This window comes from Podarcis melisellensis (genome assembly GCF_964234715.1).
Source record: "Podarcis melisellensis genome assembly, chromosome: 7".
Lineage (NCBI taxonomy): Eukaryota > Metazoa > Chordata > Lepidosauria > Squamata > Lacertidae > Podarcis > Podarcis melisellensis.
This window is the reverse complement of record NC_138539.1, coordinates 67,987,758-68,012,819: the sequence shown is the minus strand read 5'-3', so window position 1 is coordinate 68,012,819 and position 25,062 is coordinate 67,987,758. Positions and strand designations below refer to the sequence as shown.

Here is a 25,062-nt window from a genome sequence, read left to right as displayed (position 1 = left end):
AAGCCTCTTAAATTGGTGCCGAGGCGGTACAGATTCAGAGGGTACTTCAGCGGTCTAACGTTACAGACGTAGAGTCACAAAGATGGAATGCAAACGCAACCATGATCTTCAATAAAGACTTTCTGTAAATAAACCGGATTGGAGTTGGGTTTCTTGTGAGCTGGGACCAGACGGGTGGCTCTGACAGTAAGTACCCTCTCCAGAACGCAAAAAATTTTTTTTGCAAAGCTCACCAACGGGAGCAGCCATGAGCGCGGAGGAACAGCTGCTTACGCTGAGGAATCAGGTTACCGAACTCACAGCTGCAGTCATTGCATCGCAGAAGAAGAATGACGAACTGGACAAGGCTTGCCAGGACCTGCGAACAAGGTGGGAGCAGGCAAGCAGGGCAGGGGTTCCGGGTTCCAGATCGGAGGGCGTTGCACTTGGACGGCGGGGGGGCGCCTTAGTTACGCACTTTAATGGCAACCTGCAAGACTACCCTAACTTCAGGGCAGACGTCGTGTATGCACTGCATTTGCTCCGTCATGATTTTAAAGATGAGGAGGAGAGAGTGGGGTTCATAATTTCGCATCTGCATGGGGAGGCCAGAGCTTGGTTGCGCAATTTGTGGCGCGAAGATGGCCCTGCCCGCCGCAATTCTGATGAATTTATTAAAGCGATGGATGCTTGTTTCCAGTCCTCTGTGGATGTGGATATTGCTCGTAAACAGATGCACGGACTGCGGCAAGGCAAAGCCACTGTACGTCAATATCATTCCAAATTCTTTGCATTACTAACTGCGTTGGGCTGGGAGAAGGATAGTAAACCCATCAGAGATCTTTTCTGGGAAGGTCTTAGCCCCCCCGTCAAGGATGAGATCGCCAGGGGAGATAGACCCCAGACCCTAGAAGACGTAGTGCAACGGGCTTTGGCTATCGGAATACGACATGAGGGACGCCCGTGGCACGAGGGGGAGGGACCCCAGGCGCGTGCACCAGCGAGAACCCCCCCTTTTGTCCCCAGGGACTTCAGCCAGACGCACCCCTCGCCCTTGGGGAGGCAAGGAGAAGAGCCGATGGAAATTGGTGGTGCTAGGGCTCAGACACCATCCAGAGCCCCTGTTTCCGGTGCAGTGAAGGCGAAGCCTCCTAGAGGGACCAGGAAATGTTACATCTGTGACAGTGCACAGCATATGGCGAAAGAGTGCCCCCAGAGGCTCCAGAAGCACACTGCAGCTCTAGCAACAGTGGCAGCGGAAGTGGTGCAAGGAGAGCAGCCTCAGGGAAACGACAGTGCCTGGCTGGAAGCGGAGCTACTGGGGCTCAGCCAGGCGGATCTGTAGAACAGTCCCCAGTACCCTTGCAACGCACAGACCCTTTACCACCCAAGCCAGCAGTGCAACTCACTGCAACCCTTCAGCTGCCAAATGGAAGATCCCTGGAAGTTCCCATCACGATTGATTCGGGGAGCAATGCAGATTTTGTGGGAATACAATTTGTCAAGCAGCATAGCATAGCGCTCCTGCCTGCAACGACGCCTCTGAACGTGGTCACAGTGGACGGCAGGAAATTGCTGGGAGGGCAAGTTGTGCAGCAGACGCCTCCCATGGTGATGCAGATTGGAAATCATCGAGAAGTCATTAGCTTCAATGTCACCCACCTGTCAGACACGCCCATTGTGTTAGGCATGAGTTGGCTGGAGAGGCATAGTCCCGCTGTAGCGTGGTACCAGCGGCAAATCACCTTCTGCTCATCGTATTGTGCTCAGCATTGCATCCAAACCAATCAGGAGCAGCAACTGCACCTGGGCATGGTGCAGGCAGTGCCTCACAAGTACGAGGGGTTCTTGGAGGTTTTCTGCGAGAAAGAAGCTGACAAGTTGCCGCCTCACAGGCCTTACGACTGTGCGATCGACCTGGTGCCAGGGGCGCAGCTGCCAACTGCAAAGCTGTATTCCATGTCTGAGGACGAGATGCAAGAGCTCAGAGAGTTCATAGAGCATAATCTGAAGCGCGGGTTCATCCGGGAATCCAAAGCAGTGGGAGGCAGTCCTGTTTTCTTTGTGAAGAAGAAAGACACGCCCCAAAAAAGACTCATTGTGGACTACCGGTTCATAAACAGACTGACTAAGCCCAAGGCCTTTCCCATGCCCAAGATTGACGACCTCCTAGCGACCGTTAGGAAGGGTAAGATCTTCACCAAGTTGGATTTGCGTGGAGCGTACAACCTCATCCGCATCCGGAAGGGCGATGAGTGGAAGACTGCCATGTTCACGCCTCTAGGCACGTATGAATACAGAGTTATGCCGTTTGGTCTCCAAAATGGCAGCCACGTTTTCCAAGCATTTATGCATCACGTGTTGGCGGGACTCCTCTACAAGAAGTGTGTATGTTTTCTCGACGACATCCTGATTTTCTCGGAATCGCCGGAAGCTCACGAGAAGGATGTAAAGGAGGTCCTACAGAGGTTGAAGGAGCACAGGCTGTACGCCAAGTTGGAGAAGTGCCAGTTTGATGTGACGGAGGTGGATTTCCTTGGCTACAAGCTGTCCGACGAGGGGCTGGCCATGGACAGAGTCAAGGTCCAAGCGGTGTTGGACTGGAAGAGCCCACGCAATCGAAAGGAAGTCCAGAGATTCATCGGATTTGCCAATTTTTATCGCAAATTCATCAAAGGTTTTGCCAATGAGACGGCAGCAATCACGGACACCCTCAGTTCCAAGAAGAAGAAGTTCGCTTGGACGGAACAGGCAGAGCGCTCTTTTCGGAAGCTTAAAAGCCTCTTCGCCTCCGAGGAGCAGCTATTGCACGTGAATCCCGGCAGGCCCATGCGGGTGGAAACCGACGCGTCAGACAGAGCGGTTGGAGCCGTCCTTCTGCAGGAGGATCCGCAAGGCAATTGGAGGCCGGGCGCCTTCTACTCCCGGAAGCTCAGCAAGACGGAGCGGAACTACACCATATGGGACAGGGAGCTGTTGGCCATTCATGCAGCTTTCAAAGCGTGGCGACACTTCCTCATAGGAGCCAAGCACACAGTGCAGGTCTGCACGGATCACAAAAACTTAGAGTATTGGCGAACGGCAAAGCTGCAGACCCAAAGACACATGCGCTGGGCAGAATTCTTTGTGGATTTCGACTTCAAAATAGAATACATCCCGGGGGACTCCAATGTTATAGCAGACGCACTCTCCAGGAAACCGCAATACCTTGAGGAGCCGACACCAATTGCAGCGAAGCACATTTTCGCACCGCAGGCGTGGGCGTGCGCTGCCATCGCAGTCGACCTGGACGCGGTGCGACGCGCGTTGCAAGCGGATCAATTTGCACAGTCCAAGATGGAGGAGCTGCGCAGCAGGTCGCAAAGAGACGATGAGTTCCAGTTGCGGGACGGGCTATTAACTCGCAAGGGTGCCCTCTACGTGCCAAACGACGAACTTCGCGCAAAGGTTCTGCAGCAATTGCACGACGCCCCCAGTGCGGGCCACTTCGGCAAGGAGAAGACAATAGAATTAGTGGCCAGGGACTTTTGGTGGCCCCAGATGCGGGGAGAGGTGGCGGATTACGTCGCCAGGTGTGACACCTGTCAGAGGTCCAAACCAGTACACCAGAAGCCGGCGGGATTGTTGGAACCGCTGGAAACGCCGCAGCAGCCGTGGGAGAGGGTAGCACTGGACTTTGTTACTGACCTGCCCAGCTCCAGAGGCAAGACAGCGGTGCTGGTGGTTGTGGACTTGTTCACCAAGATGGCGCACTTCATTCCTTGTGCCAAGGTGGCGACGGCAGAACAGACCGCCAAACTCTTCATCGACCACGTATTCAGAGTGCATGGACTACCGCAGTCCGTCCTGTCCGACAGGGGGCGCCAATTTGTTTCCAACTTCTGGCAGAAGCTTCTGGGTATCCTGCACGTCAAGATCGACCTAGCGTCGGCGAGACATCCACAGACCAACGGCCAAGCAGAGAGGGTCAACGCGATCATGCAGCAGTACCTGAGGTGTTACGCCAATCAGCAACCCGCAGCGTGGGTGGACTACCTGCCGATGGCTGAGTTTGCCTACAACAACACGAAGCACGCATCGACCGGGGTGACGCCGTTCTTCGCGAACAATGGCCGTCATCCCAGAACCTTTCTGAGGCTTATAGCACCAGGAGAGGGGGTGCCTCAAGAGGCCGACCAGTTCGCAGCAGAGTTGCAAGAGGTGCACGAGGAGCTGCGGAGACATTTGGAGCTGGCCAAACAGGCCTATAAGGTGCAGGCGGACAAGCACAGAAGGGCGGGAGAAGACATCCAGGTGGGGGACTGGGTACGGTTAGCGGCCCAAGCGATGCCAGCCAAATCGTTAGCCAAGAAGAAGCTAGGACACAGGCAGCTAGGACCATACCAAGTTGAGGCTAGGATCAATCCTGTAGCATTTCGCCTGGCCCTTCCAGAAGGCTCCAGAGTGCACCCGGTCTTTCATAGGTCGGTGCTCACTCCCTACAAAGCCCCGCACAGGTTTCAAGAGTCAGAAACAGTACCAGACCCACGCAAAGGGGCACCCAAGAGGGGGGGGGGTCGCCTAGGGCCGAACCCCTCAACGAGGTCACAGAGATACTGGACTCGAGATGGGGGGAAGAGGGGGTTGAATACTTTCTCGCCAGAGAGGGCACCCCAGCCACTGCCAATAGTTGGGTGCCGGGCTACGCGTTAGACGAACCCCTTTTGAAGGAAGAGTTCCATGCACTTTTCCCACATAGACCCATGCCAGCTGAGTACTTTGATGACTGGCTTTTCACACCCACATTGTCAGATAGCACGTTCAGGGGTTTCTCTTCCCCCGAGGAAAGAACACCAGAATCAAGCCCGCCCAGGGGATCGTGCTCGGGGGTGGACACGGAAACCCCTTATTGGTGGGAGGAGCAACCAGAGGAGGAATGGCGTAAGAGGTGGATGATGGGTCCTTGGCGGGCAGCACCAGAGGAAGTAGCAACGGAAGAAGAGACTGAGATGGCTTTGGGTGAAGAACCCGAGTTCGAACACACATACACAGAACTGCCAGCAGAGAACATTGACGTAGACGACCTGTATCCTGAGCCTACCCCCGAAGAGCCGCAGTTTCCACAACCGGCACCCGCCGAGCGGGAGGGGGGAAGGGGGGGCTTCGAGGGGGGGATGGATGTCAGGGTTTCAGGGAGAGAAGAGCAGATGGGGGAGGAGACAGAGAGCGAGGGGGAAGAATCCCAGAGAGATGAGGAGGAGGATGACGATGACCAAAGGTCGTCCATGAGTCTGTCCAGTGAGTCAGAGGACTCCCAGAAGGGAGCCCCCCTGATCAGACCAAAGGGAGGCCAAGGGGGAAGCAGTGAGGAGCAGGGGAGCGAAGGGAGAAGCCCCAGTAGGAGTTGGACACAGGAGCCGGCTTCTCAGCCGGAACGGAGTGAAGGGGGTGGAGTTACCAGTGTGTCAGAGGGAGCAGAGCGAGAAGGAGACAGGGGGAGGAAATCGGAGCAGGACGCTCAGCCGGAGGGGGTGGAGAGTAGCACCGGGAGCAGTGTAGCGGTCGAGAGAAAGGTCAGAAGCAACGTACGCGCGCCAAGTTCAAATGTAGAGGCGCGCGGAAGTGAGGAGAGCCCTGGGGAGGAGCCCGGCCCCAAAGCGAGAAGGAGGGGGGCAGAGGCATCAGAGGATTCAGCCTCGGGCGAGTCCCGGCGAGGGGGAACCCAGGGGGGCAGAAAGACCCTGCGGAAAAGGAAGGAGAGGAAGAGGTGGTTGGTCTGACACAGTCGAAATATATTTTTAAAAATCCTTCTAGTGGCACCTTAGAGACCAACCAAGTTTGTTCCTTGGTATAAGCTTTTGTGTGCATGCACACTTCTTCAGATACACTGAAACAGAAGTCACCAGACCCTTGTATATAGTGGGAAGGTGGGGTGGGGTTTCTCTCAGGAGGGTAGTAGGAGATGGGTGATTGACTCAATGGGTATGGTAAACCTGTTGATGACTGTTAACGACTGAAATTAGTCCTACACGAAAATGCAAGGGATAGTATGCAGATGATTAGCGTATGTAATGAGACAGGAATCCAATATCTCTGTTAAGACCAGGTCTCTCCATAGTTTTCAGTTTAGTGATAAATTGTAATTCAGCAACTTCTCTTTCAACTCTCCTACTACCCTTCTAAGAAAAACCCCACCCCACCTTCCCACTATATACAGGGGTCTGGTGACTTCTGTTTCAGTGTATCTGAAAAAGTGTGCATGCACACGAAAGCTTATACCAAGAACAAACTTAGTTGGTCTCTAAGGTGCTACTGGACAATTTTTAAAAATTTTTAAAATATATTTCTTATGAGTGTATTTAGGGTTGCATCTTGACAGCACAATCCTATTCTCGTTTACTCAGAAAAATGCCCCACTGTGATCAAAAGGTCTTACATTTAGGTAGGTAGAGGATTTCAGCCATAATTATTTATAAGGTTACCTAATCAGTGATTGTGTACATCCAGGAAGCTGGCTGAAATGTAGCCTGACTAGGGGATAATTGTATCAAGAACCCCTGAAAGCAAGCGTTTCACTTTTGTGTCAAGTTCTTTCTCTTGACATCACAGTGACATTCCTTAAAAATAATCTAAATGGGTACACAGGTTTTTAAAAATAAGTGAACTACTTACTTTAAAAATAGTTTTTAAATGGTCCTATTATTATTATTATTATTATTATTATTATTATTATTATTATTATTATTATTTTGTTAGTTGGAAGGTCTTGGTTAAGTCTTAGACTAGACTAAGTGCTATTCAACTGATTCTGTACTCACAACCCACATACAAATTAGACTGAAATCTGTACTCTACAGTAGACTTATTTTTCTTTTTAACAAAAACCTATTTAAGCCTGTGCAATGGGTAGGAGCAAAACCTGTGCCTGAACTGAAAGCCCATACCTCTTAATCATTACATCTTAACTATGTAGGTGCCTGGTTTGCTATGCAATATGTCTAGAGATGACTTATTTCCCTCCTCCAGCAGCCTTCCTTTTCCAGCCAGTGAATTAGTAAGGCCTATTTAGTAAAGCTTTGCAGATGGTCTGTGGATTGCTTCCCAATCGTTTCATTCTATGTGGGAAAGCACCCTTATAGAGAGAGGTGTTTGGTCTTCCTCCCTTTAACTTGGCTTCATAAATTAGAAGAAGAGCATTGATTTCTGGCTAGGGAGATTAATGGAAGGAAAGTCATGCTGCTAGCTACACAGTCCTGTTGAGAAACATTTAAAAATGGTATATTAATTTGTAAGAAAAACTAGATATAGATTGGCAGTGGAATTCTGTCTGTCTGTTTGTTTTAGTTTGTGAGATTTTCTGAATATTGTTGTGTAGAGCTGAACATGATATACCTGGTTGAATTGCTTCCTAGCTAAGCAATAGGCTGTATGTTGCTCTATAAATCTCTGATTCAAAATGAGCTTATTACTTGGAAAAAGTAACAGTGCAAACGATGCCAGCATCTGCCTTGTGTAAACCAGTATTTTAACCTGACAGCTACTTGCCCACCTTCTATTCCGTATTTCAAGCAGTTTGCCTTATGTTCTGTATCTTGTTAGTGGTGAATCACAAATCTGTTCACCGCAGAAACAAGAAAACAGCTGCACCGAATCTCCTAAGCACAAATAAGTTATAAAACGTAACAGACACTGTATAGGTTCATGACAATTTCAAGATGCTTGCAGACACCTGAGTTAGTGCCTCCCCTTATAATTTTCCAGACTGCAGTCACCCATGGATAGCTGAATGACACTAAATTTTCCTTCTCCAGATTGGACTCTACATAACATATTGCATTAGTTTTAAAGCCTTAACAACATCCTGTTTCCCCCTTTGCCTCACGTGCCCAATTTCAACCATAACTCCCAACTTTCTATTGGCTGAACTTTGCTAGCATTACCCTTGCTTCCCCTTGCTACCATGTTACAAAGTTCACACCTAAAAGTTGTCACTATTCAGATTTTCAGGAGAGGTGACTTTGGCCATTCTTGGTCACCATGAACAGAATTTGGTGGTGACCAGCTTGTGGTGGCCCTCATTGACTGCAAGCTCAAATTTCAGGAACATTGGCCATTGCTGGATCCAATATGTTGGAGTCGCTCACAAGACCTTTGAGGGCTTGTTTGGACATCTATTTGAGGGCCCAGTTTGATATCTGCCCATGGCGAATGGGTTGTAGATAGGTTCTGCAATGACAGAAGAAACCAAAATGTGCTGTCAGTGAGTACATGAAGTAGGCACAACAGCCATTTTGAGTTTATTTGTTGTAATACATAGTGTTAGGTAACATTTGTTTGTTCCACTCTTCTGCAAGAAGTTGCATTACAAGAACAAGTTTGCTGCAGCAAATATTACAGGTTTCACCAGAGTCCCATATAACAATTTGGGCACATAGCTGCTGGGTTGTTGTTTTTTTGGAAAGTTTCCAATAACTTTTGGAAAGTTTCCAATAACCCAGTAACTCCTAGATGGGTGCAGAAGCTAATAAAACATGTTTGCCCCCACAATCTGTAAAGTAAAGGTAAAGGGACCCCTGACCTTCAGGTCCAGTCGTGGCCGACTCTGGGGTTGCGCACTCATCTCGCTTTATTGGCTGAGGGAGCCAGCATACAGCTTCCGGGTCATGTGGCCAGCATGACTAAGCCACTTCTGGCGAACCAGAGTGGTTTGCCTTCCCACCGGAGTGGTACCTATTTATCTACTTGCACTTTCGAACTGCTAGGTTGGCAGGAGCAGGGACCGAGCAACAGGAGCTTACCCCCGTCGTGGGGATTCGAACCGCCAACCTTCTGATCGGCAAGTCCTAGGCTCTGTGGTTTAACCCACAGCGCCACCCACTTCCCTGCCCGTAATCTGTATCCTACACCAAAAGAAAGAAAATGCAGCCTCCTGTGCTCTCAGTCAACTAGTGCGGAAATGCCAAAAAAGAACATTCTTAATTCTGGACCAAAGTAAATGAAATCAGAGGTGCAAAATTCCCAGTGATGGGAGGCAGGAGAGGGAAGATGGTGATGCGAAGTGTCAACATCACATTGTGTATTTCTGGTAGATGGTAAGAAGAAAAAAGAGGATACAGGCACAGGACAGACAACTCTGTGTCTTTTACATCTTCTAGTATGATCCTGTGACAAAAGTGTTACCGTGGCAATAGGCAATAGATGAAAGCTAATTTATAAAATACAATAATAAATCATTCAGTTCATATGATATACTCCCGTGATGCTATTAGACCTAAGTGCTGTCAATGTTAGACCGAAAGTAGAAAAGAGTTGTTTATCAAATCCTATTTCGCTTTAAGGAGGGGAAAATAAAGAAAAATGAAGAAGGGAGAAAGGGAGGAAAGATATATCATCAAATCAAACCTTTATTGTTGCAATCGGTGGCCAGCATTGTTGGGCATATATAGTAAATAAAATAAAATTAGACTCCAAATTGCCAGTTGCAGTTAAAGGTAATCCTGCACATTGTTGGGCTCCTAAAATCCCATGGAAGCCAACGGGATTTAAACCACCTAACTGTATCCAAGATCACACCTCAGGTCTGAAACTACAGAATTTATAGGTCACAATAGTGCTTGCTCCATATAGAGAAAACAGGGTGTGGTGTAGTTCTTTTGGGTGGTAATAAAGCTTCCGGTTGCTGAATGCTTTCAAGTGAGCAGAGCAAGAATTTCATGGACATAGCCGGGATGAGCTTATCCATCTTGGGATACTGCTCACGATTTCTTCAGGAGCTGAACGAATAGTGTAGATGTTTCATGGTCACTTGAGCTGCATCGCCAGCATTGTGGTAATGTCCACAGCTTGCAATTGTGTGGGAAACTTTGCTGCTTTAGTGCCCATTGTCTGTGAGTGGTTGTGAGACTACTATAAAAATAAGCTCTCCTTCACTGGAAGTCTTCTGTTGTTGGGTGCTTTCTAGTTCTGTATTTCCTGCATCATGCAGAGAATTGAAATAATGTATAATTACAACAGTTCGTATATAAGAGGGTTTTTTTAAAAAATAAAAAAGGAATGAACAAAGTAGGTGCATTTTAAGTACACTAAATTATGTTACTCATTATTTTTCGAAAAACACACAAAATAATTGCTAATATATATTATGGCTCATTGCCAGTACTCTATTAACTTCCTTTAATTACTATTGTGTCTCTGATACGCTGTCAGTTTTAAACCATAAAAATAAACCAGCAAAATGAGATTAGCAATTATCAAACTCACACTAACACAATGTTCAGTTTGCTGGTTTTGTTGTCACTGAACAAAAGGGAAAGGGGACTTTTTGAAGTAAAATGTTTCAGGTATTCTGTATGTGGATTCATTTGTTGCTAACCTCCTAGATTTTCCTGGACCTTTGCGAAACCTCCTTAGAACTCCATTTTCCTCTCCCTTTCAAGAATGTTTTGTTGTGTCCTTGTGTGCGTGTACTTGTGACATTCTTAGCAAGCAAAGCGGGATGCCAAAGATGTGTATCACCTGGGGATCTTTTTAGACTGGAGAGAGTTTCAAATGTAAGGTTGGCATGGAGGGGGAGTGGATTGTTATGGTGGTGTATGGAAGAGTTATTGTTTGAGCTGCATCTTGTCCTGTTCACACACAACAATAGGATTGTTCCCTGTGCTGGCTCAAGACGTTTTGCCTGAGCAAGCCCAAATAATTTGTCTGAGATGAAACCCACATATTCCTTCCCTCTCAGAGCCAACACTGAAAAGTATTGTTGCCTCATTCTGACTGCTAAACCTGCCTCCATCTATTCATTTTTTCTTCCTTTCTAAGACCTCAATCCTGTGCATATTGTCCTGTGAGTAATTCCCACTGAACACAGTGGAACTTAATTCCAAGTATACCTACATAGCATTATTCTCTCTCTCTCTCTCTCTCTCTCTCTCTCTCTCTCTCTCTCTCTCTCTCTCTCTCTGTGTGTGTGTGTGTGTGTGTGTTTTTCACACACACACAAATACATGTCTTGTTTCCGCCTTTCTTAGGAGAATTTCATACCCACTAGGCTATCTGCTAACTAGGCAGTAGAAAATATCTCACAGAGGAAGTGGACCTGTCTGTCTTTCCCTGTGGCTTCTAACAGGTGTTAATGCCAACCAAAAACCTTAAGGAAAGCAAACATGAACAACAGGTTTTGTAAAAACAAGTTTACTTCAAAATATCAACAGTATTTACATAACAGCATTTTGGCAGCATTGAATGCATGCACTTAAAAGTGTGATATTGGTAGCTGTAACAGACAAGATCATAATATTGCCAATCTATTTTTCTCAAACAACCATGACATACACAAACAGCTATACCAGCTTTGTGGAGTGGCTTAGAGCTGGGATGGTGAAGAAAAAAATGGAAGGAAGGGAAGGAGAAATAGAAAGACCAGAAGCAAGAGAAGGGGAAAGGGAGAGAAAATGGAGGTGAAATAACAGGAGGAGGACTATAAAGAGGTAAATAGGTAGAAAGCAAATCAGAGAGAAAGGTTTAAGAAAAGTCTGAGCTGAGTAAGTCTCAAACACTGGACATAAACTTTCCTCTATAACTTGACCTTTGGCTGGTTAGCATTCTATGGCCTTTTAAATGTGTTTCTGTTTTACTATGCATTTTGTGTTCTCCTTCTGTATTTTTATGTTGTGAGATGCCCCTTGATCTTTGGATGAAGGACGGTATATAGATTTAATAAATAAAATAGCAGATAAAGCAAAGCATAGGAAGGGAAGGCACACGAAACAAAGGATTTCTAGTGCACAGATTTGTGTAGCAGCTGGTATCCCACTAGCAAAGGGCTGACTCTTCTAGTTCTGCCTTTAATTATGGCCAGTTGAAGATGCTCTATGGGTACACATGCTGCCCTTCCTGAAGGGAGTGGCAGCAGCCAGCTGTTGGCCCACCAATCAAAGGAAAGAGTTTTTCCCATGTGACAAGAAGCACCCCAAAAGAGTGGTCTCCTCATGGAGGAAAGAGCACCCTTGAGGAAACAAGTTCTGTCATTCCTGCCTCCTGCTAGACCGTCATTCCACCAAGCGCACAGTGTACCAACAACCTAGATTACAGCTATGAGGAAATGTGGAGGCTGTCAGGAGCTTGTCCTACACTTGAATAGGACCCTGGCAGAGACACATGCCCAACTGGCATGTTCTCTCCCTCCTGGTTGATCGTTCGGGAGCTTCAAAAGCTTTCTTCAGCCCGAACATCACAGCGACCGATGCCAACAGACATCGGCACACTTAGGGATCCGCAGAGTGTTCGCAGTTTGCTTAAAAGACCTCAGCAACGCAGCATTTTGGCTAATGTACTTTATTTACATATAAACACACACGGAGCACTGCAACATGGCTCCCTCTCTCTCTCTAGCATCAGACAGCAAAGAGAATGAACAAAAGACAATAGTCCCACTTCACGGAACACAGTAACACAAACATCCTGTCTCCATCACTTCCCACTCTGTGGAGTCAAAACATACACTGTCATGCGATAGACAAAAATCCCATGACTGCAATCATGGAGCAGGAATTCTAACAGAGGCATGGGAGTGGAAGTGAAGGTGTTCCCATCGCTGCCATAATGCACTTTCTGAGCAAACGTTTTCCTAACAATGGAGCTGTCCTTGGTCCCCACCCAGCTCAGCTACTGTAGCTTTCTGATTTGATTTACAGAGCTGCAGAAATGCAACAGGAACAAAAATCAATTTGTGAAAGGTATAATTCCACTCCTCAATAAAACTTCCAGAGCGGCTTACAAATCGCAGCCTGATATTTTTCCTTCATATAAGTTAGAAGGAAAAGATACAGGGGCTGTAGGCTCCGAAATCTCTTTGTGTGTGTGTGTGACTCGTGCAACTTTAGCAGTGCTTAAAACTAGATTTACAATTTTGTCATTGAATACTTGCATTTGCAAACAGTTGCCTGGAACACTGAAGGAAAACAAGTGGGGAAAGATAATCTTTATCTAAGCAGAGAATCATTACAAGTGAGTCAGATGATTAAACTTAACAATGGTATTCAAGTGAAATTAGTAAAACTGTGTCTACTGCAACACTTAACCTGCTTTTATTTGTGGTTCATCTTCTGTCTTGCTTTCCCTCTTAAGTGTATTATTTCACAAGGGACTCCTCATTAAACTCAGGGAGTTAAGCAAATTAATTTACTGTAAAGACTACGCCATTTTGTTCTCTCTTTTTTTATTAACAGACATTAGACACAGCACTTTCTGCCTTTCCCCCCTGTCAAGTTGCAATTCACATGATATTCAGATTTGGGAATACAGTAATAATCCATAATCTAAAGATGCTTACTTCACTGAATGAAGGCTTGAAATATTTCCCCTCCCATACATAAGAGAGAATAGTAAAGTGCAGACTCATAATAAGGAACTGAATCTTAACTTGCTTAAAAATATGTATTATTTGCCACTGCAGTCGGTGGAAGCTTCTCAACACCTCTGCACACTTCAAGAAGGGCCAAGAGGACTCCTTCTTCAGAGCGCCACTGCCAGTGTTTGCTATGGCAACTAGAAAGACTGTTTTAACTTACAGTGTTTTAAATATATATTTTTAAAAGCTTAGTTTAAAAGGCTTTTCTGGCTGCAGCAGTAAACTGCAGCTGCAATGCAGGCATTTTCTGAGCCAATATGAAAAGAAGGATCTCTATTGGCCTTTTATCAGAGCTCAGTGGAGCAAACAGGCAGGGGAGACCCAGTCATTGTCCACACACCTCCAGCCATGTCTGGTGGTAAGGAAGGTCGGACCAGTGAGCAGTGTTAGAAACTGAGATATGAAAGCTAGGAGCTAAATGGCGCCTTAAACCTAGGTTATAGGTGCAACAACGGAATGTCTAGGCACACTTTTTGTAGCAAGAATACAAAGTTGAAAATGAATGAACTGCAGCTAAAATGTTATGTTCATTTTTCACATGGTATAGTCCAGGGGTAGGCAACCTAAGGCCCATGGGCCACAAGAGGATCACAGGGGTTGTTTAACCGGCCCACCCCCGAACCGAGCCACCAGCTCAATGAGTCCCTGCGCACTGTGCTAAACTGGCACAGTGTGGTGCAGGGACTTGCTTCCTTGAGCTGGAAATCACATCTGCTCAGACGCCGGAAATTGCATCTGTGCAGATGCAGATCCCGGAAATTGCAGGCACACATGCTCACACACACACGCTATCTGTCCCACAGAGGGATCTCCGCTGGAGCGAACCGGCCCAGGTGAGGTAAACCTTGCCGACCTCTGGTCTAGTCCTTCCCCTGCCCACCCCCCTGATATTCTTAAGAGGGTCTCTTTTCCAGTCTTCAGAGAGTAGCTGGAAGTGAGGAGGCAGAAAAAGATCCTCCTTTCCATCCACTTTGCAGTTTTAATTGGAAATCTTAGCTGCAGTACTGCATCCAGAGCTCAGAAGCTGCTCGCGCTCATGAAATTCCCTGTCACAAAATGTCCCTGGAACAATGGGAGTTTTGAACACTGCCAGTGAGAGGCCCTTTTTAGCCCTGGGGCATTCAGCTAATGCCCAAACTGCTTTACCTCTGGTCTGGCCCTGCATAGGATCCGGATGATGAGCAATATCAACACAGTAGATATTAGGCTGCTAAGTCAACAATAGACTGTGTTGTCCTTTCTGGGAAAACAAGGTGGACCTCCAAATTCTGCAAGTTAGGTATGGCAAGAATAAATGAAGGTAGAGTGTAGCGCTGTTGCTTTGAGTTAGATGTGGATTTATTGCAATTAAATTCTAACCCTGCCTTAAAGGGTTAAAATTGAATATTGTGGCTGTTGAGGTCCTTCCCTGACCCCCACCCCACCCCACCCCACCCCACTCCATCTCTTGCTGGTTTTAATAGAACAGAACAAATTGTTAAGCTATTTGAAGAAGACCGAGTGAGTGTTCAAATGACGACTGAGCATGTTTTCCTCCTCAATCTTTTCATCTTTTGTTTCAGAAATTCTTTTATGCTATTATGTTAACACGTCAAATAGGTCAAGGTGCATCCTGTACTGGAATGAAAAGGGGGGGTTAAAATAGTCTTTGTTTGAACAACAACAGAAGCAGCAACAACACAGCACAGATTCAAGGACAAATGCAAGCAGAGAAATAAATCCTTTTGGCGACCCCCCACAAGCTAAAGTTGCAAACATCCTTGACAAGAGGCATACATATTGTTTTTGTTTTTAATCCTTCTGGGGGTTTACTCTAAATTATAGACTTGATGTTTAAAATGGAATGTGTTAAGGGGGAAAAGAGATTTATAACAGAAGAACCACCCTTTTGTGTGCAAAGTTGCCGTTCACATAGATACCTGAACTTGAGGGTGAGGAGAAGCTGCGTCCTACCACACGCCGTCTTGACCCTTGACCCTCAATTCAGAGGGAATGGCCAAGTGGATCCAGGGATTAGTTGATGCCTCACTTTAGGAGAAAGTGCTTCAGCTGTCCTTGAAAGAGGAGGTGGTGCGTTCTCTTCTTAAGATGTCTTCCCTGGGCCTGGAAGAAGCGTTGTTCTTGTCATGGTACGGCCCATGGCAGCCATTATGTGTTGGCACCCACAACACTTTTATCGAGATATAAGTATTGTTTCCTCATGTTTACCCCCCTAAAAAAAAAGCACTAGAACTATTGGATACTATTGTCCAATCACTAGTCCAAGACGCTTAAGAAGGTGGTTGTGGGGCCACTTCAAGCATGCTCAGATGAATGTCCATTTAAATCCAGCTTCTGTCCAGTTTTGGGAGCAGAAACAGCACTGGCTGTCATGACTAATGACCATTCCATTATCAGGATAGGGACAGGGAGAATGTTTTAACTGACCAGGGTATTTTCCTGACTGAGTTGGGACTTGGAAGCATTGATTTGCGGTAGTTCTGCTCCTATCTCCAGGGATGGAGCCAGAGAGTAGCATTGGGTAACCTCTGCTCAGCCCTGCGGGAGCTGTCCAACACGGTCCCACAGGGTTTGATCTGGTAGCCCAAGCTATTGGTCACCTGCACGAAGCCTCTGGTATCAGCCATCAGGGGATTTGGAGAGAAATGTCATTAGTACCCTGATGGAACTGAGCTCTGTTCCTTTGATACCAAGAGGTCCTGGAGATGTCTCTACTGTCTAGGGGTGGTAATTGACTGGATGTAGGGCAATACATTAAGGTTAAATCCAGTCAAAACAGAGGTGTTGTGGGTGGGCCATCCCAGTTCTTGACAGAGCTCCCAGGAGCAGGTGCCTGGTTTTCGGGTGCTGCTGGAACCATCTTTGTCACTTGAGGTTCAGGTGGCCTCAGTGAGTAGGACTACCTATGCCTGGCTTTGTCAGGAATTCCAACTATAGCCATTTCTGGGAAAGGATTAGAATAGCTATGGTTATTCATGCTCCTTCAGTGTGGCCAGTGTGGTGTAGTGGTTAAGAGAGGTAGATTCGTAATCTGGGGAACCGGGTTTGCATCTCTGCTCCTCCGCATGCAGCTGCTGGGTGACCTTGGGCTAGTCACACTTCTCTGAAGTCTCTCAGCCTCACTCACCTCACAGAGTGTTTGTTGTGGGGGAGGAAGGGAAAGGAGAATGTTAGCCGCCTTGAGAGTCCTTCGGTTAGTGATAAAGCAGGATATCAAATCCAAACTACTACTACTACTACTACTACTCCTCTTCTTCTTCTTCTTCTTCTTCTTCTTCTTCTTCTTCTTCTTCTTCTTCTTCTTCTTCTTCTTCTTCTTCTCCAAGTTGGACTAATGTAATGCCCTTTTTGTGGAGTACTGTAATGCCCTTTTGAAGAGAGACTGTAAATATAAACTAGTGCAAAATGCAGAAGTCAGGGTGCCAGTAGGGTCCTCAGGCTGCAAACATATTGCTCCTATTTTTAAAAAAGCTGTACTAGTTGTTGATTGTTCTCCAGGCCTAATTGAAGCTGCTTTCTTTGGTATCTAAAGCCCTTAATGGCCTGGAACTCAAATATCTGCAGTCTTCCATACTGGCCTGCCTGTGTCTTAAGATCAGTGAATGAAAGCCAGCTTGGTGGTCCCTAAATAGGATGAAGTATGGATGTCTAGAGAAGGGCCTTTTCAGTGGTGGCTCTTCATATGTGGAACTCCCTCCCTACTGAGGCACATCTGGCCTCACCTCTGTGTAATTTTAGGCAGTTTGGTTTAATCAGAACTTTTTTAAGCAAGTGTTTGGAGGATAACCCAAACTGGACACATTGTTTAGTTTGCTGCTGCTGCTGCCACTAGTTGCTGTGTTGCGTATTTAGAAGTTGTGTTATTTTATGGATTTTATGCTCTGTTTTTCTCTTGTTTGATTTGGCTATAAACTGCCTGTGGCTTGTGCAAAAAGGCAGCACGGTATATCAATTAATCAGTATTTATTACGGTCAAAGAGCGGGCAGCAGTACAGTACATAAATCTAAATAAACAGATAAATACAATATGAAAATCAACTGTGTATAGCCACATGCACATATATTACTGTTAGAATTCCTGCTCCATGATTGCAGTCATGGGATTGTTGTCTATCACATGATGGTGTATGTTTTGACTCCACAGAGTGGGAAGTGACAGAGACTGGATGTTTGTGTTACTGTGTTCCGTGAAGTGGGACTATTGTCCTTTGTTCTTTTTCTCTTTGCTGTTTTATGCTAGAGAGAGAGAGGGAGCCATGTTGCAGTGCTCCATGTGTGTTTATCTGTAAATAAAGTAGATTAGCCAAAATGCTGAGTTGCTGAGGTCTCTTACGCAACTGCGAAGACTCTGGGGATCCCTAATTGTGCCAATGTCTGTTGGCATCGGTCACTGTGATGTTTGGACTGAAGAAAGCTTTTGAAGCTCCCAGACGATCGACCAGGAGGGAGAGAACATGCCAGTCGGGCATGTGTCTCTGCCAGGGTCCTACTCGAGTATAGGACAAGCACCTGACAATTACCACAATTTCCATATATATATTCATCACTTTTGTATCGTATGTCACACACACATCCCAGTAAGGACCCTGTTGCTCTCACGGTCTTTGGTGAGGGTGGGGCTTCTCTGGCTCACCAACCATATGAGGGTTTCCAACTTTTTTCCGTATCCTAAGTGAGTTAGGATCACCCTCTCAACTTGCATTAACTCTCTCTGCAGATGGTTGGGGTTGGGAGAGAAGTGTCCTTTCAGATACAGCACACTTCTTGCTTTGCATGATTACAAAAAACAAAAGCAGTACAGTGCATGATTTTGAGACTCTCGTTTTTTATTGAATTTCACTGCGTCATATAGCACAAAATGGTGTTATGCAAACACAAGGGAGATGCAAACGTTGTGTTCCGTACAGTGTCCCCCATGAGAAGCATATGTATTTGGGGAAAAGACCATGAAACAGAAAAGAAAAGAAAATTATTTTAATAATATAAGTAAGTGCCTTTTTATATTTCACAAGTGGGGGTTTTGAAAATGCAAACCTGGGGGATCTGATAAATAACCATATTGGTATAGGCATGGAGGAGGAATTTAACCCTTTCTTCCCTTTCTGTGGGCCTAATAATACTTTTTTTTTTTTTAGCTGATGCTTGTATTAGGAGGAAATCTTTCTACTGGCACTGACTGCAAATATCAGCTTCAGAGGAGGAATTTTCCTCAGGACAACAGCAAGGGAGGAAAGGGTTACTTCTTCATGCCTGCAGAGATCCTGGTTATCACTCACACACAAAGACACCTACACCCGCCCCTCAATGTTATTTGCATTTTTGAAAGCCTGTATGCAAGGATTCAACTACCTTTGAATTGAGTTTTTGACCTCCCTCCCCTCCCCTCATGTGCTGTTCTGGGAATTTTCCTGACCATCACTCCTGATTCCATTGTGCAAGTGGAAATCCTTGCACTGGTCTTCTGCCAACGGGGCTCATTAAATGAATCCTGCCGTTTATGTCACATCTACTTTGGCCTTTACTTGGTTCTGTGCACAGGTCACTTAGACGACAAATGAAAAGCTACATTTAAGGTCACATCTGGTTTAACCCAATGACAGGCTAGGTTTGCTGGCTTCCAGAATGGAAATTTGCCCTTTTTTAAAATGGATGCTAGCAAAAACAAGGTGGCCAGACCTTAGCAAGCAAGGCTAATAATATAGTCAATGTGCTACTTTCTCTTTTTAAAACAGTATCCTTAAAAACAACAGGAGCAACTTGCCATTTGGCTAGCTGGAAATAGCTTTTGATGGGACAGGACTGAGAAGAACAATGCAGTAAACAAACTCACTGAGATGTTCTAGCCAGCAAAGAGTGGTTAGGCATGATTCACGTTGACAGAGATTCAGCCTCGGAAATGGATTCCCCATTATTTGCCCCTTTGCTTAAAATTTTCATTTCTGTTGCAGCTTCATTCTGACCAGGATAAAGGAGACTCTACACTTAAATACATCCTTTCAGGAGATGGAGCAGGAGACCTCTTCATTATCAATGAGAAAACTGGAGATATACAGGCCACAAGGAGACTGGACAGGGAAGAGAAGCCTGTCTACATTCTCCGTGCTCAAGCTATCAACAAAAATACTGGAAAGCCAGTGGAGCCAGAGTCAGAGTTCATCATTAAGATCCATGACATCAACGACAACGAGCCACTGTTTACAAAGGACACTTACAATGCCAGCGTCCCAGAAATGTCTGATGTAGGTAGGTGTCATATCAGTCTATTATTATAACTATTGCTATTAGTATTAACATTATCATTTGTTTCAGCACTTTTATACCAGGAAAGTCTCAGGGCAGCTTATAGGAAAAAAGAAAAGAAATTGCACGCAATTAAAACAATTAAAAAACCAAGAAACAACAAGCAAGAATGTAATCATATACGCTTCTCAAAACCCCACTACACCCTAACGACATTGGCCTGATCACTGTTACATTAACCAATGAAAGTACAGTAACCAGAGAAAATTAAGAATCAAATGCGTGAGAGAAGAGGAAAGTTATCGTCTGGGGTTTTTGATGGTTTCCTTTTGAGCATAAAGGAGGGAGGGAAAACCACTAAAAATATCCTTTCTCTTGTTGAGCCCCACCCCGGGACTTCCAACAACAGAGCACTTGGAGGAGGACCTGCAATGATGACGTCAGGGTCTGTGTAGGTTCACAAGGGAGGAGGTAATTCCATGTGACACTGGGCTCCTGAGGTTTGTAAGCCTTTACAGTGGATCCAAAGATAATGTAACTTTCAGGTTGCAAACCTGGAAGTGTAGACTTCTGGGTTTCGCCACATGCACAGAAGTGTTCTGCATGCCGCATGCATGCGCAGAAGCACTTTATCACGCTGCGCATGTGCGCAGAAGCGTCGCCTCATGTTGCAGACCTTTCGGGGTACGTACGGACCCCCAGAACGAATTAAGTTCATATCCGGAGGGTCCACTGTATATATAAAACCAACACTTTGAATTGTGCCCAACAATGCAGAGATCGGTTTTCACCTACTGGTCAAAGGACAAAGTCCAGACTTGTGGATGCTACACTAAAGTATGGTCAGGTATAGTCTATTTCTAGGCCATGTCTGTTAAGCATATGTTCATTCAGAGGTCCATTACGTTCCATTTCTGCATTAGGCTATGGATTTTATTTTCAATCCACCAAAGCACTGCATTTCAATATTTATCTTGCTATAATGTTATCTCCATGTACACATTTCTAAGTGTATTTTATCCAAAAATGTGCCTATTAATGCCTTTCAGTATCGGTATTGCAAAACTTGTAGGTGTGTGATATCCAAAGGATGATTATGTTCTAATCAGCACATTTATCTGTGAAGTGTGGATCAACTAATATCACATTCACAAAAATCCAAACCCCAAAGCATCTCTACCTAGGCTCAATCCATATGACTGCTTCCTCCTTTGTCAAAATGGGCACACATCTATTTATTCTATACAGTGGTATCTCGGGTTAAGTACTTAATTCGTTCTGGAGGTCTGTTCTTAACCTGAAACTGTGTGCCAGTGTGGTGTAGTGGTTAAGAGCGATAGTCTCGTAATCTGGTGAACCGGGTTCACTTCCCCGCTCCTCCACATGCAGCTGCTGGGTGACCTTGGGCCAGTCACACTTCTTTAAAGTCTCTCAGCCCCACTCACCTCACAGAGTGTTTGTTGTGGGGGAGGAAGGGAAAGGAGAATGTTAGCCGCTTTGAGACTCCTGAAGGGGAGTGAAAGGCGGGATATCAAATCCAAACTACTACTCCTCCTCCTCCTCCTCCTCCTCCTCCTCCTCTTCTTCTTCTTCTTCTTCTTCTTCTTCTTCTTCTTCTTCTTCTTCTTCACCTGAAGCACCACTTTAGCTAATGGGGCCTCCTGCTGCCGCCGTGTTGCCAGAACATGATTTCTGTTCTCATCCTGAAGCAAAGTTCTTAACCTGAAGCACTATTTCTGGGTTAGTGGAGTCTGTAACCTGAAGCGTATGTAACCCGAGGTACCACTGTATTCCTGATAGACCGTGTGAATTACGCCCTCACTGGTATGGAAAGTGTGAGAAAGGAGAGAAAACAAGTGATAATTTGCCAAGTGATAACTACCACGTGCAACCATGTGAGAAACTGGTTGCTTGTTATATCTCCCCCATGTGGTGCAGGGATGGCCAAAGTTTTTTTTGTGCTCCCCAAGACTCCTTCCCAAATTTGCCTTTAAAAAAATAAGCATTTGACTGCTCTTGTTGGAAGTGTGCTGTGATGCAAAAGGTTTTTGTGATCCCTCTTAAAAATCATCCTTTAAAAAATGCTTTAATGAAATTTAATAATGAATGTAAATGCTGTAGAACAGCTGAAGGAATATTCTTTGGGTGGGCAGCTCTCCTCACACCCACTTTTGTGCTTTGGAGATGTCCACTGTGACAGTGTTAGCCACCCCTGATGTGTAGTGGAAAGGATTGTTCCCTGGATGTGTACGCAATCAAAACAATTGGGGAATGAGAAGTCTATTGCAAATTGCTACCTCCCCTCTTGCATGCATGCCACAGTAAATTGCCAGGTTCAATATCTACCAAGTATTCACCCCATTTACAGATATATGCTTCTGGCCTGAAACATGGAGGTGAGAACCATCCCTTCCCTCCCTAGTTGGTGCCCCGGGGTCAAATTGAATTAGCTGTTTGCCACGTAGATTGTCCTTGCATAATTGGACGTTGCTTCACAAATAGATGGTGTCAACACTCATTTCCAAACCAGGACAGTGATGTGGGAGGAAATGATGCAAGTACCGTATTTTTCGTACCATAGGACGCTCCGTCCCATAGGACGCACCTAGTTTTTTGGGGGGGAAATAAAGGATTTTCCCCCTTTATTTCCCCCCCAAAACCAGGTCGGGGAAACCAAACCAGGTCGAGGAACAGCTGGATGGCGGCGCTGCGCCTCCCTGCTGTCCCCCGAGCTTGTGGGGCTGGCTGATGTCTGCCTGGCGTGCGGGGCGCTCTGCTTCAGGGCACCCCACGAGCCGGGCGGCAGGCTGCTATCCGCAGCATGGGGAGCCCTGTGGGGAACTCCTGCAGGGCTCCCCACACTGTGGATGTCTGCCCGGCACGAGGGGCGCTCTGCTTCAGGGCGCCCCTCGCGCCGGGCGGCAGGCTGCTGTCCGCAGCCTAGACAGCCCTGTGGGAACTCCCGCAGGGCTGCCTAGGCTGTGGATGTGTTCCCGAAGCGCCGGGCGCTCTGCTTTCAGTGCGCCTGGCGCTCCGGGAAGCAAACTGCTATGCGCAGCCTAGACAGCCCTGAAGCTTCCTGAAGCCTGGAGAGTGAGAGGGATTGGTGCACACCGACCCCTCTTGCTCTCCAAGCTTCAGCGAAAGCCTGCATTCACCCCATAGGACGCACCCAGATTTCCCCTTCATTTTTGGAGGGGGAAAAGTGCGTCCTATAGGGCAAAAAATACGGTAGTTGCCCCCACCATGATCCCTAGCAGAACTTCTCACCACATCAGACACACTCACCTGCTATTTGCAAGGGGAGGACATTTTGATCAGGACCATGCTGGAGGCAGTAGCAGCCACAACTACAGTGAGCTCCTAGCTGCGTTGCCTCTTCGCATCTCCTTCTTGGCAACCAGCAGTGACACGCAGCATTGGGAAGCCAGCTGGGCAACGCCATCCAACAGCACATCTCTCAAGAACACCTGTATCTCTGGTTACTGTAAAAGGTATGCAAAAAAGGTAGCTGCAACAAATGATATTGCATTCAAGAGCAGCCCTTCAAAACTCACTGTGAATCTCAAACACCCACCATCATGAATCCCATTTCCACCTCTGGAGCAAACTCCTGAAATGGCACCTCTGTTGGAATCTGCAGGTACTAAGTTTATGCGGCTGGCTAGAAGCAAGAGCGACAATTTAAAGTGATGTCCTTTGGCAGAACAGCAAATATTTTTCTTTTCTTTTTTTATCATTGCAGGTACATTTGTCGTGCAAGTCACAGCAACTGATGCCGACGACCCTACGTATGGGAACAGCGCTCGAGTTGTCTACAGCATTCTCCAGGGGCAGCCATATTTTTCCGTCGAGTCTGAGTCAGGTCAGGAGACCTTAATCTGTCATTCTCTGACAACCTCCATAATTTAAAACGACGCGTTAAGCCAAGCTAGGACCTATTTGGTAAATTCTTCAAGGAAATTCTATTTGACTCAGTGCAGACTTTAAGAGGCCCGGTAGAGTGATAGATCTGTAAATATGACACATTATTTTAATATCTTAACCTAACAAAAACAGAACGGAGCCTGGATGGAAAGTCCTCCCCCCCCCCAGTCCATCTAAAACAAACAAATACTAGGAATGTTTAGGATGTCTGCATCAAAAGCAGTGTTCATCTCAGTCGTTTGGCTTTCATGAATAAAAATGGAGAGGGGACAATCTTTTTGTCTCTCAAGGGCAACCATCCATCAGGGGTAATGTGCTAGGGGCTGCAGGAAAGCAATTGACAGAGCCATAGATGAAAGTGTTCTGGATTAACTAATCCAGAATAAAGATCACCCTGCTTCAATTTTCATCATGGATACTACCATGGCGGGGGGAGGGGGAGAGAGATTAAGGCAGCTTCAGGAAGCACAGCAAGATACATACAATGAGCTCAGTGGCCAGAGGTTGTCCATCTGTCAGCAGAAAGGAAAATAAGACTATGAAGGAGATGAATACTGCTTAATCACAGGTCCTTCAAAAAAAGATTGGAGGTATCGTTTTTATAACTCTGTGGCTCATACAGGAAACTGACGTAAAAGCCAGCTCAGCTTTGAAGTGGAAGGAGAAAGTGTGGTAGAGAGAGAGATGCAGCTGACTTGTGAATAATAATAATAATAATAATAATAATAATAATAATAATAATAATAATATCTGAAATCTGGACAGGGAATTTTCTCTCTCTTATTTTATGCAAGCTTTCATTTTTGTAAATTTTACAACTACAAAGTTAGCAGTAAACTTACTTGTCTGCAATTTGGGGGGACAGTTCAGTTTCAGTTTGACAGAGTGAGGGTTACACCTTTGTCAAAGCCCACCTGAGCAGCTTCCAAAGCACCCAACAACCAGCTGTTTGGGGGGAAATTTTAAAGTGCTACTCAAAGTCCATTTGCCCTGGCTGATGTGAAGGCACATCAATCCTGCTTGGTCCAGGTGTTTTGTTTCAACATCTGAAAGGAAGTGGAGGGGGAGCTTGCTTCTATCGGCACCTTGCCCCTGATACATGCTTTGAAACCTCAATGTTGGGACTTCAAAGCACCCATCTGTTCATGCACATATTTTAATGTATGGTTCTATCTGCATAGCCCCATTGTTCCTTGGTCACACTAGAGTGTAACATATTTTTTAAGGAGCCCAATTTTTATAAACAGGTGGGCAGTTTGCAAAGGCACCCTACATTTTAAAAAGCCAAATAGAATGACACTGATATTTGACCCCTCTGTTCAACTTCTTTTTTCCCCCTCCTCCCAATACTGTTTCTACCTCTAAATATAGAGAAAGAATGATTGGGGACTTGCTATTTTCCCCATGGATTTCCTTTCAATTTAATGTTGTAGTACTATGTCTTTAATGAAGGCTTGCTTTCACCCCGATTGTCAAAATAAAAAATTCCAATAAGAAATGGGTGGAAGAAAACACACGCACATAAAGATGCA

At 45.9% G+C, this 25,062-nt stretch overlaps 1 protein-coding gene across 1 annotated transcript in view; it reads left to right on the top strand.

Moving 5' to 3' along the window:
* The window catches only part of CDH6 (cadherin 6), a 170,563-nt gene that overhangs the window by 105,341 nt on the left and 40,160 nt on the right, over positions 1 to 25,062 (top strand). The window contains exons 3-4 of the mRNA XM_081918198.1: positions 19,312 to 19,606; positions 23,349 to 23,468. Coding sequence (XP_081774324.1) covers positions 19,312 to 19,606; positions 23,349 to 23,468 — 415 coding nt within the window. The remainder of the gene's footprint in view (positions 1 to 19,311; positions 19,607 to 23,348; positions 23,469 to 25,062) is intronic.